General features: G+C 38.6%; 1 protein-coding gene across 3 annotated transcripts in view; it reads right to left on the reverse strand.

Moving 5' to 3' along the window:
* Nucleotides 1-16,529, reverse strand: part of epha6 (eph receptor A6) — a 364,797-nt gene that overhangs the window by 271,038 nt on the left and 77,230 nt on the right. For all 3 annotated transcript variants that reach the window (XM_051927201.1, XM_028799848.2, XM_051927202.1), the window contains exon 2: nt 13,375-13,439. In XM_051927201.1, the coding sequence (XP_051783161.1) occupies nt 13,375-13,439 (65 nt within the window). The remainder of the gene's footprint in view (nt 1-13,374; nt 13,440-16,529) is intronic.

Raw genomic sequence — 16,529 nt, forward strand, 5'->3', positions numbered from 1 at the left:
TGTTCGACAAATGATAGAGGTTTGTGAACTATGGTATGCTATACCAAACAGAAAGCAAGTAAGTGAAGTTATTGTACCAATGCTTTATGAAGATGTTAAGCAAGACATCGCCACATCTCTCAGGCCAGTGGAGAGAGTAATCCTAACTTTGCGACAGCTGAACATCCACAGCAGCAGATTTCTACTTGACAATCACACATTAAAAACAACTGGGCATCTGTGGTGGATGTCCTGCAGGCAAGTGCGCAACATGCCAGTCACACCGGGAACAACCTTGCTGCCTATATACAGAGCTGCTGAGATGACTTGCTGTTGTTCCAAAAACCTTTCTAGCATTTCCAATGCTCTGATCCATTGCATGACCACATTAATCACAGGTTTGTGTGTTGTTTCTCTTTAAGCACGTGGCTAGCTGTACGGCTATGATGGAAAACATTTGCAACGTGCTTCACCCGGCAAAGCAAGTGAGCAATTGTTGGAATTTTCAGGGATGCCTGTGATACCAAAGTGAATATGTAAGCAAAGCAGCTGACTTGAAGTTGCTTCATAACAGTGTTATCAGTCATGATGACCATTTCTTTTTCTTTTTTGTTCCATTCATTCAGTGCCATTGGCAATAAACATTAGCTCTAGATCCTCGTTTTACAATGGTTCCTTTTTGTTTGAGGACTGTGAGGACACATTTTCAAGACTGCTACAAGTGAGCAACTGAAGATATGTGTAACTTGTAGAATTATAGAAAGACACGAGTCTTCCCACTGTATCTTTCTTTAATTTCAAGTAATTGAAGATTATTTTAAATGTCCAATAGGGGAATAAATTTGACTAACAGTTTAGTTGAAGGGTATCTATATGGAGATTCATAACACACAAACAGGTTATTGTATAACATTTATTATTTAAGAAGCAAAATTTGATTATTTTACAGCAATATTATTCGCAAGATGATATAGATGTTTTATAAAGTAGATGTCATTGCATTGTATTAAAGCAAAGAGCCTACCAATTAGTTAAATTATGGTAAATTTTGAATTAGTGCAGTGCTGTTATTTATTTTAAGAGCAATAATATTTTGTTCAACATCTTCCAAATACTCATGTTAACTGTTCATTACTAATCAGATATTTCTTTTTAAATGTCATTCCATGCTTATACATACGTTATTAGGTCACTATTTAGACACCCTTAAAATAAAGTGTTACTGTATTTGTCACATTATATTAATGTTCTCTATGCATGATTTAAGTAATTTTTTAAAAAGCCACCACTTAAAATATATCAGTGCATGCTAATTCAATCAAGATAAAATCAATATTGAATCGAATCGGGGCATTGTGAATCAGAATCAAATCGGAACATCACTGCTGATACCCAGCCCTACTAGACAGAGCTGAGAGCAAGCTGAAAAGAGCAAAGTACAGATATATTTTTAATGAAAACCTTTCCCAGAGCACTGTGGACCGCAGACTGCGCTAAAGGTTTATTTTCCAACAACAACGACAATGACCGTAAGCAGAAAGCAAAGACAACACAGGAGTGCCTTAGAGGCAACTCTGGGAATGTTTTTAAGCTACCAGCCAGAGGCATCCAATTCGAACATCTTTAGACTGAAAATAAATGTTTACTCTTGGTCTTAATCAAATCTAAGCTTGAGATGATCTCTATTGAAGAATGGTAGAATATACCCAAATCCAGGTGCATGACGTTTGTTGTCATAAAGAATCTGAAGACCTGTGTCAATGTGATATTTCATTTTTTAAATATATTTTTAATAAATTTGCAAGCATTTCAAAACTCCTGTTTTTGTGTTGTTATTCTGGAGTATTGAGTGTTGTTATATGTTGGGGGGAAATTAATTTAAATGATTTCAGCATACAGCTGCAACATAGCACAATGTAAAAAAAGTGAAAGAGTCTGAATACTTTCTGAATCCACTGTATGTATATGAGGTGCGATAAAAAAATATGGTGAATGTTTTAAAAAAGAAACGTTTATTGCAGTAAAAGTTGGTTTACTGGTTTTTAGTTGGGCTGTCATGGCTGCCTGGATGTCCTCAATGGATTGAAATCGTTTGCCTTTCATGGTCATTTTCAATTTAGGAAACAGCCAGAAGTCACACAGTGCCAGATCCGGTTAATAAGGATGATGTGGACACAGCGTAATGTTTTTATTCTACAGAAATTGTCGTACTAGAAGGGATGTGTGACAAGGAGCGTTGTCATGATGAAGAATGAAACTGTTTCAACATTTTTTGGTCTTAATTTTTGATGCAGTGTCACCATAAACTGATTTTAACATCTGATGGGCTTCCTGAGCTTTTTGAAATTTGAAACAAAATTTCATGTTAAATGTGTTGCCCTAATCCTTATTAACGACAAAATTGAAAAACACACTTAAACTCAACAGTGGCTCACAAATGACTTACATTATCAAACAAGTTGAAACTTGTCACAAACTAGGCTCTAAGATGGACATGTCAGAACCTGCATTGAATTGTTTTGCGTTGCTCTTGGATGGTGCTCTGCATCAACATTCACCGTACTTTTTGATCACACCTCGTATTGCTTTGTTACTCAATTTAATCATTTCTTCCAGGATATCATTGTGCCGCCATTTTGTGATCTTTTTCTCATGATTGCAGCCATGTTGTCAATGGCAACAGTAATGTTGTTGATCATGTTTGGCTATATTGTGATTCCATTATATAAGATAATAGTATGGCTCTGTCAACATTCAACTTTATGAATGTATTGAGCACATGCAAAGACAGGGCAGTCACAGTTGTTGTAATGAAAATAAAAAATGATCAAGAAATTAAATATCTATAGGTAGCCACCAGAAAAACAAGGCATTAAAATAAGTTTGAGTCCAAACCGTGAAATCTAATAAATCTGAAATCTATATCAAAAAATATAGTTGACAAGTGAATAATCATATATATGGCCTATACTAACGAAAGAGAAATACCACAAAAAGGTTTTGTTTTGAAATTGTGAATTTCCCCTTGGGATTAATAAAGTATCTATCTATCTATCTATCTATCTATCTATCTATCTATCTATCTATCTATCTATCTATCTATCTATCTATCTATCTATCTATCTATCTATCTATCTATCTATCTATCTATCTATCTATCTATCTGTTTTTAAAGCATTTGCAAAGGTATTACGAAAACGCTTGGGTATTGCAAGAACAGCACTGTTACCCTAATTGGTGATATCACATGTAGCAGTGACAGCATCCACAGAATGACAGTGGCTTCATTTATACAAACAATACATCTGCTGTCATGATGTCCACAACACAAACCAGCACTGATTATGATCAGAAAACTACCAAAAGAGCTAACTAAACTAAAAATCTAAACCAAACCAGAATATCAGAAATCATAATGAAAATTATCTGTACAAGAAGGTCCTCAAACTAACTTGTTTTTCTTTCCTCTGACTAAAACTTTGTCTTTGATCCAGATTTTGGTTTTATCTTCTGGTTCCTTCCTTTTGCACTTATGAATTGCCAAGTTTCGTTGCTTGTAGAACAAATGTCGAACAATGATAGTATGCAAACAATATTTAAAAAATGTTCCAAGGTGTCCAAAATGAAACTAACAATTCCAAGAAGTGCCTGAGAGAGGACACATCACAGACAGGATTTTACTTTGTTTTTCTCAGCCTCATTTTTATTCTATAATATTTGTGCTGATGAAGGGCTTCCTACTTCCTATTGTTCATCCTTGCACTCCTCCTTGACACTTTCACTTTTATGGTCTTGTTGACATTCTGTCTTTCAAATGAGCTGCTCACTAATTCTACGGATTCTGGAGGAAATGTATCAATGTCTGGAGAAAATTTATCAATGTCCTCAGCTAACAGAGTATGCTTGCAAACGTGGGATATTTCAGTATCTGTCAGTTAACTAACTTCAAACTTCATCTTTCATTTTCTGCGCCCTCTGGATGGATTTATATATAGTGACCACAAGGGGGAGCCATCAAGCCCCAAACCACAGCCACAGCCACCAACACAATTCCAGATTCAAATAAAGGATTTTATTTGACAAAAGCATTTTTTCATAAGAACACCAGCACAAATTCACCATTCACAACTCTCCTTCCTCCACCAAGGAAGCATTGTCCACTGCCTCCTGACTCTGACTTGATTTAAGTGCAGTGGTGGGCTTTCTTTTAAAGTCGACCCAGGAACTGCTTCTGGTCTCCTGCCCAAGTCATATGAAGCACTTCTGTGGCATGTGGAAACCAGGTTAGTCCTCCCTTGGCAGTGCCCTCTGACATTCCCCAAAGACCTCGACAAGGCTGTGTTTTCAGAGTTCAACTCTCATGCCACCCTGTAGGTGTCCTGATCAGGTTTAGCCGTGAGGAACGCTTCTACTTATTATTTGTTTGAATGAACTGTTCATGCCGGTTCACCCGGTCCTTCAATTATGGCCTTCTGTCTGAGTATGAATCCTCCCTTTATCCAATCCCTCCTCTCTAGCACCTACTATTATATATATATATATATATATATATATATATATATATATATATATATATATATATATACATATATATATATATATATATATATATATATATATATATATATATATATATATATACAGTGCATCCAGAAAGTATTCACAGCGCATCACTTTTTCCACATTTTGTTATGTTACAGCTTTATTCCAAAATGGATTAAATTCATTTTTTTCTTCAGAATTCTTCACACAACACCCCATAATGACAACGTGAAAAAAGTTTACTTGAGATTTTTGCAAATTTATTAAAAACTAGCAAAATACCCGCGCTTCACAGCGGAGAAGTAGTGTGTTAAAGAGGTTATGAAAAACAAAGGAAACATTTTAAAAATAACGTAACATGATTGTCAATGTAATTGTGTTGTCATTGTTATGAGTGTTGCTGTGTTTTATATATATAAAATACACACACACACATATAAACATATATATACATATACATATACACATATATATACATATCTACATATATATATATATATATATATATATATATATATATATATATATATATATATATATATATATATATATACATATACACATCCACATATCAACATATATATATACACATATATACACACACGGTTTATGGGTGATGATTGTTTTACTCTTTTTATCTTTATTTTATTTTATTGTAGAATCAACTCGTATCTGCGCACAGCAGGGCAGCCGTGGGCGGATGCGTATGGTGTATTCACTCCATGTTATCGTGCATTGCGCTGTCAGTGGTATTTTGATAAAAGAATTTGAACAACATATAAGAAGCGTATAAATTATTAAACAGTAAAACATTAATATTTAAGAAGTAAAGTTACATTAAGTACTAATGCAGTGCCTTCGGGTATACCTCATTTTTTGTTTGCCCATTACATGCTTAAATGTATAAATTTTTTGGTGCACCTACCCGAGAACACGCGACATATAACCGAGCGTGGGAGAAGCATGGATTTTAAACACGCGTTGAGTTCATGTGCTGGTCTCCGTCGTGGAATAACTGGTAATGTTTGACTAAAATCTACAGCGAGTAAAACGACATTACCTCCTATTTTTTTTTTTACGATCTCTGAGATGTTGCTTTTTTCGGTTCAAGGCTTCATAAGCTCTTTTATGTTGTATGGTGTACTTATCCCAAACCATCATCTTTGAATGTTGCAAGACTTTCGCCTTGTACGTAGATCGGGGTAATTACATTCATTGCATTCCTAGTCTGAATCACAATCTGATTGTATGGGTGGTTACCTGGCACTGTAGGGTCGCCACCCGTCCTTTAAAATACGGAATCGTGCCGCGTTTGAGAATAAAAATTGCACGTCCCGTTTTGAATCAATACTGGACGGGATTTATCCCGTATTTTTTTTATAATTTTTTTTTTAAAGCAGCGTCTCATGCAAATCATCCCACACGCATTTTATGAAGATGCCTCCTTTCCTACTTTTGATTGGGTAATACTTGATGTCATCGTTAGTTTGATTGGTGTTTTTAACTGTCCAGTGAGGAGGGCGTGTCTTTTAAGTACAGTCTGCAAAGTGTTGGCACTGAGATGTGGCATCAGCGCCATAGTTGAAGCCCCTAACGTTGCGGTCAGCAAGTCGGCTAACATCCGCCATGTGCCGTCTTTCAGTTGCGAGAAGCAGATCATAGAATGGTTGAAACTGTTGCCCCTAACATTGCGCCACGGCGTGTGGTTCGTTTATACCTCGTGTCTTCTCATTAAACTTTTATCTCGCGAATATGTTATTGCAATCCGCAGCGGGAGCGTTTCTATAAACTTAATTTAAACTTACGTTTTACACCGTGCTTTGTTTCCCTTATGAACATGCTTGTATGCTTAACTCGCTCCGTTCTCAATTGTTTAATTAATTTTTTGCTCTTCGCTGTTTGCGGGTCTTCCTCCATTTCCCCCTACTTCGTTCTTTTATCTCGCGAATATGTTATTGCAATCCTTAACGGGAGCGTTTCAATAAACTGATTGAAAATAGTTTTGCATTTACCTTTTTAGTAAAAGGCGAGCTTTTAAGCCTGAGAAATCACCCCGTAAATGTACACGTTTAATTGGACATGTGTTAATATGTATGGTTACACAGTATTAAAAGACAGTGAACAACGTCAGTTACCTTTGTTCCCGCGTTTGATAAAAGGTGAGCTTTTAAGCCTGAGAAATCACCCCGTAAATGCACACGTTTAATTGCACATGTGTTAATATGTATGCTTACACAGTATTAAAAGACAGTCGAAAATTAACGTCATTTACCTTCGTTCCCGCGTGCGACTCGTGCTGTAAATCTCTTCCTTGTTTTTAGTTCACGTGATTACGTAGGAGGCGTGATGACGCGATACGTGACTCCGCCTCCTCCATTACAGTGTATGGACAAAAAATATGTTCCAGTTATGACCATTACGCTTTGAATTTTAAAATGAAACCTGCCTAACTTTTGTAAGTAAGCTGTAAGGAATGAGCCTGCCAAATTTCAGCCTTCCACCTACACGGGAAGTTGGAGAATTAGTGATGAGTCAGTCAGTGAGTGAGTGAGTGAGTCAGTCAGTCAGTGAGGGCTTTGCCTTTTATTATTATAGATAAAAAAAACTGAGAAATCACATGTACATAAGTATTCACAGCCTTTGCTCAATACTTTGTCGATGCACCTTTGGCAGCAATTGCAGCCTCAAGTCTTGTTGAATATGATGCCACAAGCTTGGCACACCTATCCTTGGCCAGTTTCGCCCATTCCTCTTTGCAGCACCTCTCAAGCTCCATCAGGTTGGATGGGAAGCGTTGGTGCACAGCCATTTTAAGATCTCTACAGAGATGTTCAATCAGATTCAAGTCTGGGCTCTGTCTGGGCCACTCAAGGACATTCACAGAGTTGTCCTGAAGCCACTCCTTTGATATCTTGGCTGTGTGCTTAGGGTCGTTGTCCTGCTGAAAGATGAACCGTCGCCCCAGTCTGAGGTCAAGAGCGCTCTGGAGCAGGTTTTCATCCAGGATGTCTCTGTACATTGCTGCAGTCATCTTTCCCTTTATCCTGACTAGTCTCCCAGTTCCTGCCGCTGAAAAACATCCCCACAGCATGATGCTGCCACCACCATGCTTCACTGTAGGGATGGTGCCAGGTTTCCTCCAAACGTGACGCCTGGCATTCACACCAAAGAGTTCAACCTTTGTCTCATCAGACCAGAGAATTTTCTTTCTCATGGTCTGAGAGTCCTTCAGGTGCCTTTTGGCAAACTCCAGGCGGGCTTCCATGTGCCTTTTACTAAGAAGTGGCTTCTGTCTGGCCACTCTACCATACAGGCCTGATTGGTGGATTGCTGCAGAGATGGTTGTCCTTCTGGAAGGTTCTCCTCTCTCCACAGAGGACCTCTGGAGCTCTGACAGAGTGACCATCGGGTTCTTGGTCACCTCCCTGACTAAGGCCCTTCTCCCCCGATCTCTCAGTTTAGATGGCCGGCCAGCTCTAGGAAGAGTCCTGGTGGTTTCGAACTTCTTCCACTTATGGATGATGGAGGCCACTGTGCTTATTGGGACCTTCAAAGCAGCAGAAATTTTTCTGTAACCTTCCCCAGATTTGTGCCTCGAGACAATCCTGTCTCAGAGGTCTACAGACAATTCCTTTGACTTCATGCTTGGTTTGTGCTCTGACATGAACTGTCAACTGTGGGACCTTATATAGACAGGTGTGTGCCTTTCCAAATCATGTCCAGTCAACTGAATTAAGCTGCAGAAACATCTCAAGGATGATCAGGGGAAACAGGATGCACCTGAGCTCAATTTCAACTTCACGGCAAAGGCTGTGAATACTTATGTACATGTGCTTTCTTAATTTTTTTATTTTTAATAAATTTGCAAAAACCTCAAGTAAAGTTTTTTCACGTTGTCATTATGGGGTGTTGTGTGTAGAATTCTGAGGAAAAAAATGAATTTAATCCATTTTGGAATAAGGCTGTAATATAACAAAATGTGGAAAAAGTGATGTGCTGTGAATACTTTCTGGATGCACTGTATATATAGTGAAGCCCTGGGCGTGTACAGATGCCTTAACCACAACAACACAGAAAGGCATGAGACAGGTTTAGCACCCAGCACATGGTTTATTTTTAGTTTCCAGCTCAGTGCAGAAATTACCCACAGAACACAGTCCCTTGTGCCACCAGTCCTTCTGCCTCCACTACTCCTCAGGCTTTGTTCTCTTCTTCCCGACTCTGGTCATTGAGTGGTTGGTGACTGGCTCACTTTATAGGGCACTCAGAATGATTCTAAGTGCCCAATAAGATTCTTCGGGCCACACTTCTGGATGTGGCAGAAATGTGGCCAAATAGGGCCCTGAAAATGTCTGTGCACCCCATAGCAGGTGGCCACGGGCCACAATAGAGTTGAGCTCCCATGTTCATGAACCATAGCCCTTCTGGAAACTGAGGGGGCTGCCCTCTGTTGGTACAGAGGTGAAACTGTCCTGGAAATACTCTCTCCCTAAGTCCTTCCATTCTCAGGTTGTCTGGCCATCTGCCAATATATATATATTTATATGGAAGCAAAGGTCTGTGATATGGTTTGCTTATTTGTAGCTAGAGATCCACAAAGGGAGAAAATGAACCATGTATCTTAAAATAGTTTTTTATTCCTAAGCTTTTGACAACCTACCAGGTGTCATCATCAGAGGAAAATGATTAGACATACAGGAATCAAAGGCAATATATAGCAGATGAACGGTGGTGGGGGAGGTTGTAAGGAGGGGGTGGATTAATAAGGTGAGGTTCAGAAGGTGTTGGTCATAAAGTCTTTTTTATTATTTGGATGTTTTTTTTTTAAGCCTGCATATGCTGGGCTCAAATCCAAGTGTCTGCTAATGGCGTTTTCATTGGAAAGCTGTGATAAATGTATATATAAAACGTTGTGGCAAATTGGGAAATCTAGTGGTAAATTAGGAAATTTGCAACAACATAATATAAACAAATTGCACAAGCTGGCAAACCTCAGTCTTGGGATTCCAAGAAATAAGGTTTTCCTTCTTAAGGATGGCCACTCTTCCCTATGAGACTATCTGCTAAATACAAGTCTGATGTTTCAGAGCAGAGATGAGTTTACCACTAATATGTGATTCACAAATTAACAGCACTTTTGGACGGGTTTAAAATTCATGTCAAAGTCTGGACTTTAAATAAAAACAACGACAATGACAGTGTCATGGTGTAAATAACACATTTACTGTACATTGTTCTACTGCAAAAATAGAATGAACATTAAAACTGTTTCACTTACAAAGTTATAAATTAGAATCCTCATAATTCCATATATCACCCTTAAGAGTGACAGATTCTCCACATATGTTGTAACTAAATCTTCAAATTCTTCAATTCAATCATTGTATGCTGGAACATTCAGCAAAGATAACATGGTTAAGTCCCATTAACACTCAAGACTTCCTACTTAATCAAGTTTATGCTTTTAAGCTTTTTGTATAATTGGGTCTATAAAAATGCAATTCCACAGTATGAAAGAGAAGGCTGTCTACTTTTATTTAGTAATCTCTCTAAATATATTTTAGTAGCACTAGTACATTTTGAAATGAAGTCCTCACTTATGTTTGTTTAATTTTATCACTGTCTCTGTCTCTCCCTACATATATATAATATACAGTACATGTATATTCAGAAAGTATTCAACATATTTGATTCAGAAAAGGCCCCTTCATGTTCTGCACAGTTTATAGTGTTGTAGATTTAATGTTAAATGGATATACTGTATGTTTGCACATCAATCTACACTCAATAACCCATAATGACAATGTGTAAACACGTTTTCAGAAGGGTTTGCAAATGTATTAAAAATAAAAAGCTGAAATCTCTCATTCATATAAGTATTCAGCCTCCTAATTCATCTATCTATCTATCTATCTATCTATCTATCTATCTATCTATCTATCTATCTATCTATCTATCTATCTATCTATCTATCTATCTATCTATCTATCTAATTCAATACTTTGACGAAGCCCTTTTGGCAGTAATTACAGCTTCAAGTCTTCTTGGGTAAGTGTCTGCAAGCATTGCACACCTGGATTTGGGCAGTTTATCCCATTCTGGGCATGCTGATATGACTTTAATGACACATCTGCCTGTTGTGATAACCACCACACATACTTATGAAGAATTCTGTTCGTACAATCTGCAATGTTGGTGACAATCTCTGGGTTTATGGGTGTAATGTTTTCTTTGTTTTGATGCATTGCTCACAGAAAAACTAGTACACCATTTTTTTTGACCAATTTCTAAAAATTGTGCACGTTGAAGGAGCAATTGCAGCATGAAGTGAGTCCCTCACATGTCACCTTGAAGCAGTCTGTATGCACAATTCCAATGAATACAGCATATCATCTCTCCCTTCTCCATATAGATAACAGAACTGGCAAAATGAATCAAAATGTGGACAGGGACATCCAGCTAGCATTACCTGACCACATTTGCAGCTGCAAAAACCAGGCTAGGGCTCCATCCTCTGTATAGAACTACTTTATCAGGCACTAAGAAAATTTATATTCAAATCTCTCTATTATAATAAAAAAATGTGAGGAAGAAAGACAGAATGAAAGTAAGAAAATCAGACACACCCCACCACAAACAGGAAAAATAGGAATCAAATAATTGTAGAATATTGGGGAAATCACTCTTAGGGTTACCCAAGATAAATAAAATAGCTGCATATAGGGATGTGTTATGACTAGAGGCATGAATCAAGACTGGGGTGATTGACTCAAGGCAACGGTCAAGGGTCCCAATTAAAGATTAAAAGCAGTGCAGTAAGGGGTCATCACCACCTGACACCTTTAAATATTCTGAAGATATTAGAGTTAGTAAGCACACCTAGGTGGGGAGGGGGGATAGCACCTCTTGGTGTCCATAGTGGGTAGTCAGTATTAGCACATGGCCCTTCAGTTACATAAGTGGTACCCTCTGTGTACATAATATGTAGACATAGCAAGCGTATTTGATGTCCAGAGCAATTGCCCATCAACCGTCATAAGCGATGCCTCTAATACATTGACCTGTTCAAGCTGTAATCACATCTCTGAATTTTTTGGTGCAGGTTCCCCATGCAACATCAAAATAAAAAGCCACTCAGAGCAGTTGCCAATGTCAACCATATCTAAATCTGCAACTGTTAGTAAGAACACATATCCTGGTCAATGTAATGGCTTCATTGTATTCGTGAAAATCATCATAAAACTGAATACATGAGCTGCTATAGAAAACCCCAACTCTTCTGAATGAAGGCCTTTTCTGCATCTAGAGCCAAATGTGTGGCTAGATGGGTGATGGAGTGATGTCTAACATATGCTAAAGGTACCAGATACTGTTTGTTGATTGTCATGCTCTAATAAAACAAGTCTAGTCAGGGTGGATCAGTTTATGAATATTGGACTACACTAGTAGCTTAGTCAGGAACTGTATCCATATTCATCAGCAAAATTGGATGATAATTGTTTTTTCCCTGTTTTAGGAAAGAGTAAGCAAGGCCAAATGTAAAGAATCGTCCAGTGTGTTTATAGTGGGAGGATTGTTTAACATCTTCAAATATATAATCTACAGATGACTCCAAAAAGCAGAAGACATCTTATATGGAAGTCCGTCTGGGCCAGGGGTCCTACCACTCCTTAGAGACTTCAATGCTTCTTTAGGCTTAGCCTTGATAATGGGCAAGTTAAAACTGTCAGCCTCTGACTTCTTTTACCTTAGATATTGTCAAGGAAGGGGGTTCTCAAGAAAAAAAAAACTTTACAGTAAGTAACACTCATAAAAAGTTTTGTTAATTTGTAAAGTGTTTCATACATTGATCCTGATTTATTTTATATTAGATTATTTCTTTAATTAATTTTACCTGAAAAAAAAAATTACAACAAAATACAACTCAGTTAAACAAATGAGAGTAACACAGCAAGTACAATGATGCTTTGAAAACACCCCAAAAAGAAAATTCTGCATTTAGCCCCCAGAATACCTGATTAACTTTTAATAAACAAAATGGATGTGTGTGCCTGACAACGAGGTGGTTAAGGTTTGGATTTGAAATAGAAACATAATATTTGGTCCGTGTGTGGTGGATTTCAAATATTAACTTTTTGTCACAGCAGGGAATTTAAATCAGACTTGGTAGTTGAGATCAAAACTTTATGTCCAGGGTCCATCACTTTTTTTCAAAAGTAGATAAATGCATCTCTAAGTCTTGAATCCATTTCCAATATGTCTGGGCTAAGCCAACAGAGTAACTGATAGTAAAATCTCTAATGGTGCCTTTAATGATGATCTTGATGTATGTGGTGATATCAGCAAAATTAGAAGTAACAGAAAAAGAAATACTCCAACACAGGAATGTGTGTTACTTAAATCAGAACTCACAAGTAATGACTTAATGAAGCACCACCTTGCTGCTTGCTTGGGGAATAAGGACAGATACAAACAAGAAAGGGAGAGTACAGCGATAGTCTGATAGAGAAGCTACATATAAGAGAGTGATGATGCCAAAGACTGAGAAACACGTATAGAGTCCAGTCAAGAGTGTGATTTCAAGAGGTAAATAGGAGAAAACCTTAGCCCAAGTATTAAGCAAACAAAATGAATTAATCAGGTTCAGGCTTGAAATGAGTTTACAAGTCGAATGGAGCATATGTTGGTGAAGTGGAACAGGAGATCTATGAAAAAGTGAATTCAAATACGCATTAGTATCCTCATCCAGAATAATTTCAAAGATCTTTCATTGAAGAATATGAATAGTTATGTAAGCAAAGATGTTAGGCTGATAAGGGGTAGAATCATATTAGGGTGTACTGTATCACTTACCCCATTCAGTGGATATGTTTTCCACCCAAGCTCTCCCAGCACTGATGTGGTGTCCAGGAGAACAACTGCAAAGGAAAACAAAGGTCATAAGATTAGAAAAAGCAATCAAGTGCTTAGTGCCTTATCTGTCATAAGTGACATCAGCATGCTTAACATTCCTACATTCATGTTTCTTTGGATAATAGATAATAAAGAAAGGTTTTTCAAAGGCATGCAGGTCTAACAAGACCAGAAATATTCAGTAATGTGTGTTTCTTAAAAGAGAGCTGATACATTCAGAAATGTCAAAAGCAGAAATAATTTAACAAACTTGCAATGGGTTCAGAAGATCTGCCCACTAAACACCTAGAGGTGTCGTATCTTCCATAAATGTCAGTAATTCATCTCTTCATGACTAGATTAGGGAAGTTCACCTACACTAAAAAGAATCACATTAGACATTACTAAACCTATGATTCTGATTAAAAACTCACCCTCATTTTATTGCTGACTGGAGGCTTGTGCAGCTTTCACAATGACCAATACCTTCTCGGTTGAAACCACCAGCCCCAAACCACCAAATCAACAACTGGGACAATAAAATACATCTACCTTGTGTCTTCACCTGTCAACCAATAGCAACATACACTGGATGATTAACTTCAGACTGGATGACACACACATACTCCCACTGATCCTGATTAACACACAAAAGCAATTATCAAGATAGGAATATTAAATGTCCTTCCCTGACACCTAATGTATTCTCCAGTGGGCAGGAATTTATTCATTTTCAAATATTGACGTTTTAAGTTAGCAGTCAATGTGTAACCTCAGAAGGACCTGGGGCCTCATAAAGCTTATGTACACACAAAAAGAGGCTTGAAATGTGTGTACATAACTTCCCACGCCAAAGGTGAGATTTATAAAAGAAATCCTGATGGAGAAACATTTGTATCTTTACAGCAACTCTGCCCCATGTGTACGCAACAAACTGGGAAATAATGACACCCTTGATAAAGTAGGGAAATGATACCAAACCAGCTAAATGATGGCCCATAAGCATTATTATAAATTATAATCTATATATATAATTCACTAAGCCGGAAGACAAGTAGCCACCCATGGAAAGCACGCCGGAAAGGGCATGGATTCACTAAGCCGCCGACAAGACCATTGGATACGATGACAACTCGCAGAGCCACACCCACCAACTCAGATGCGACGCCTCAGAAAACACACCGTCATTTATGTTCGTCTGTCCTACAGTACACATGCACCTCTGAGCTACGTTGACTTTTCGGTTACGACGCATGACCACGTGCACCATAGCAAACTGTTTTACACGCTACATACAGCAATTCGCACCCGCAACAAACATGCGTCTTCTTAAGATGGTGCTGCAGGAACACGGAAGATGTTTCCCCGCCCACCAACACTCCGTTTTCCCCGGCCCGCGTCTACCCTCGCTCTCTAGGCATTCACACTGCCTGCTCATGTGCCCGGATGCAAAAACTCACAGCCCACCCAGTTAGTCCCTTTCGTCTGTGCTAGGAGTCCATATGCACCTCTGAGCCACATTGACTTTTCATTATTCGTTTCAGTTATGACACCCGACCACGTCCACCATCGAAAACCATGGGAAACGAACAACAAAGCCCCGCCCAGAAACTCTACCCCGCCGCCAACTCGAACAGCTGATCAAACACATGCTCGCTTTGGTCTGTGCTGCTGTCCAAATCCAGCTGTGAGCCACGTTGACTGTTCATTTGCCCTCCATGGCTACGACTTCAAATGTATTTCATGGAAACAACACTTTTTCAATGTTATAGAAATTCCTGCATCAGGTAACTGTTTGTTTCTATCAGTCGGGTTTTTTTGGAAAAATGTCATTGACGAAACTGTTGCTCTCAAACTTCGCAACATGGCTGTTGGCTTTGTTTGCAAACATTGGGATAACGTCGGCGAGGTGGTCACAAACTGCAACAACTCACCACACAAGGACGCCCTGTCTCTCGAGACATTCACACTGCCGGAAGACAACCATGGGATACGCAGAAAATAGCCATGTCAGTCAACGCAGATCAGACACCCAGGCAAACAACACTGAATAATCAATAGCTGCAACTACTTTGCCCGCCCCCACTCCTCACCTGAGTCGGCTTCGTCTCTGTTCAGCAGTGTTTCCCAAACTCGGTCCTGGTGAACCCCTGTGGCTGCAGGGTTTTATTCCAACCGGATTCCTAATCATTAATGCCAGTGAAACTCATCCGGGATAAGTCGATTTTTCAAACGCAGCCGTGTAGCAGATTAGTCTAGCAACATGTAATAATCCGAGATGAATGCGCGCCCCCGCGCTGAGTGAAAAGCCAATATATATTGAGTCTAGAAAACATGATCAGCAAGTCTTTGATAGGCTGCAAAAAAATGAAAGAACGGGCGCATTTTTTTCACACAAGCTGGGTGGGTGGGTGTTAGTTAGTTAATTAGTTACTCGAAGGATTTCAAGATTTAATATACACAAGCGGTAACACTGTAAAAGCGGTCCAAACCAGAAAAGACGGCTGGCAAAAAGTGGCCGACAAATTAAACGCGTGTGCATTGTACTTACTGAAAGCAGCGTTACGGATTTTGCAAATGTTCATTTTTTTCCCTCTGCTTAAAAAACATTAAAAAAGTGGCGTGATTATGCGGCGTAGTATGGTATGCAGCGTGTAAAACAGTTTGTTTGTCGTGGATAATTTGCCTTTTACTTTAAGACGAAGACAATTTCCTGTTAGATTTGCCTTTGCGATGACAATTAATAAGGCACAGGGCCAAACTTTCAAAAACATGGCTAGCGGGTCATATGCTCGCCCTGATTACGTCCCTGCCCTTTGTACACCCACCACCCGGTACTACCATGGTCGGGTGACTTGGTGGATTATATATGGAAAAGCAGCCAAAACCGTAAACAACAATGAAAAGTCTACGTGACTCACAAGTGCATGTTGACTGTGCAAAGAGCAAAACGACTCGGGTGACGAGTTGGGGGTGAGCACATGAAATGTTACTTTTCTTGGCGATTTATTACATTACCAATTTTTCTAATGTTAATTTTTTGTGCTTAAAAATCATTTAAAAAGCGGCCTGATTATGCGGTGTATGGTACGCCGCGGGTTGGCTAGTATAATTAT

Source organism: Erpetoichthys calabaricus, chromosome 4, assembly GCF_900747795.2.
Source record: "Erpetoichthys calabaricus chromosome 4, fErpCal1.3, whole genome shotgun sequence".
In the NCBI taxonomy this organism is placed as follows: domain Eukaryota; kingdom Metazoa; phylum Chordata; class Cladistia; order Polypteriformes; family Polypteridae; genus Erpetoichthys; species Erpetoichthys calabaricus.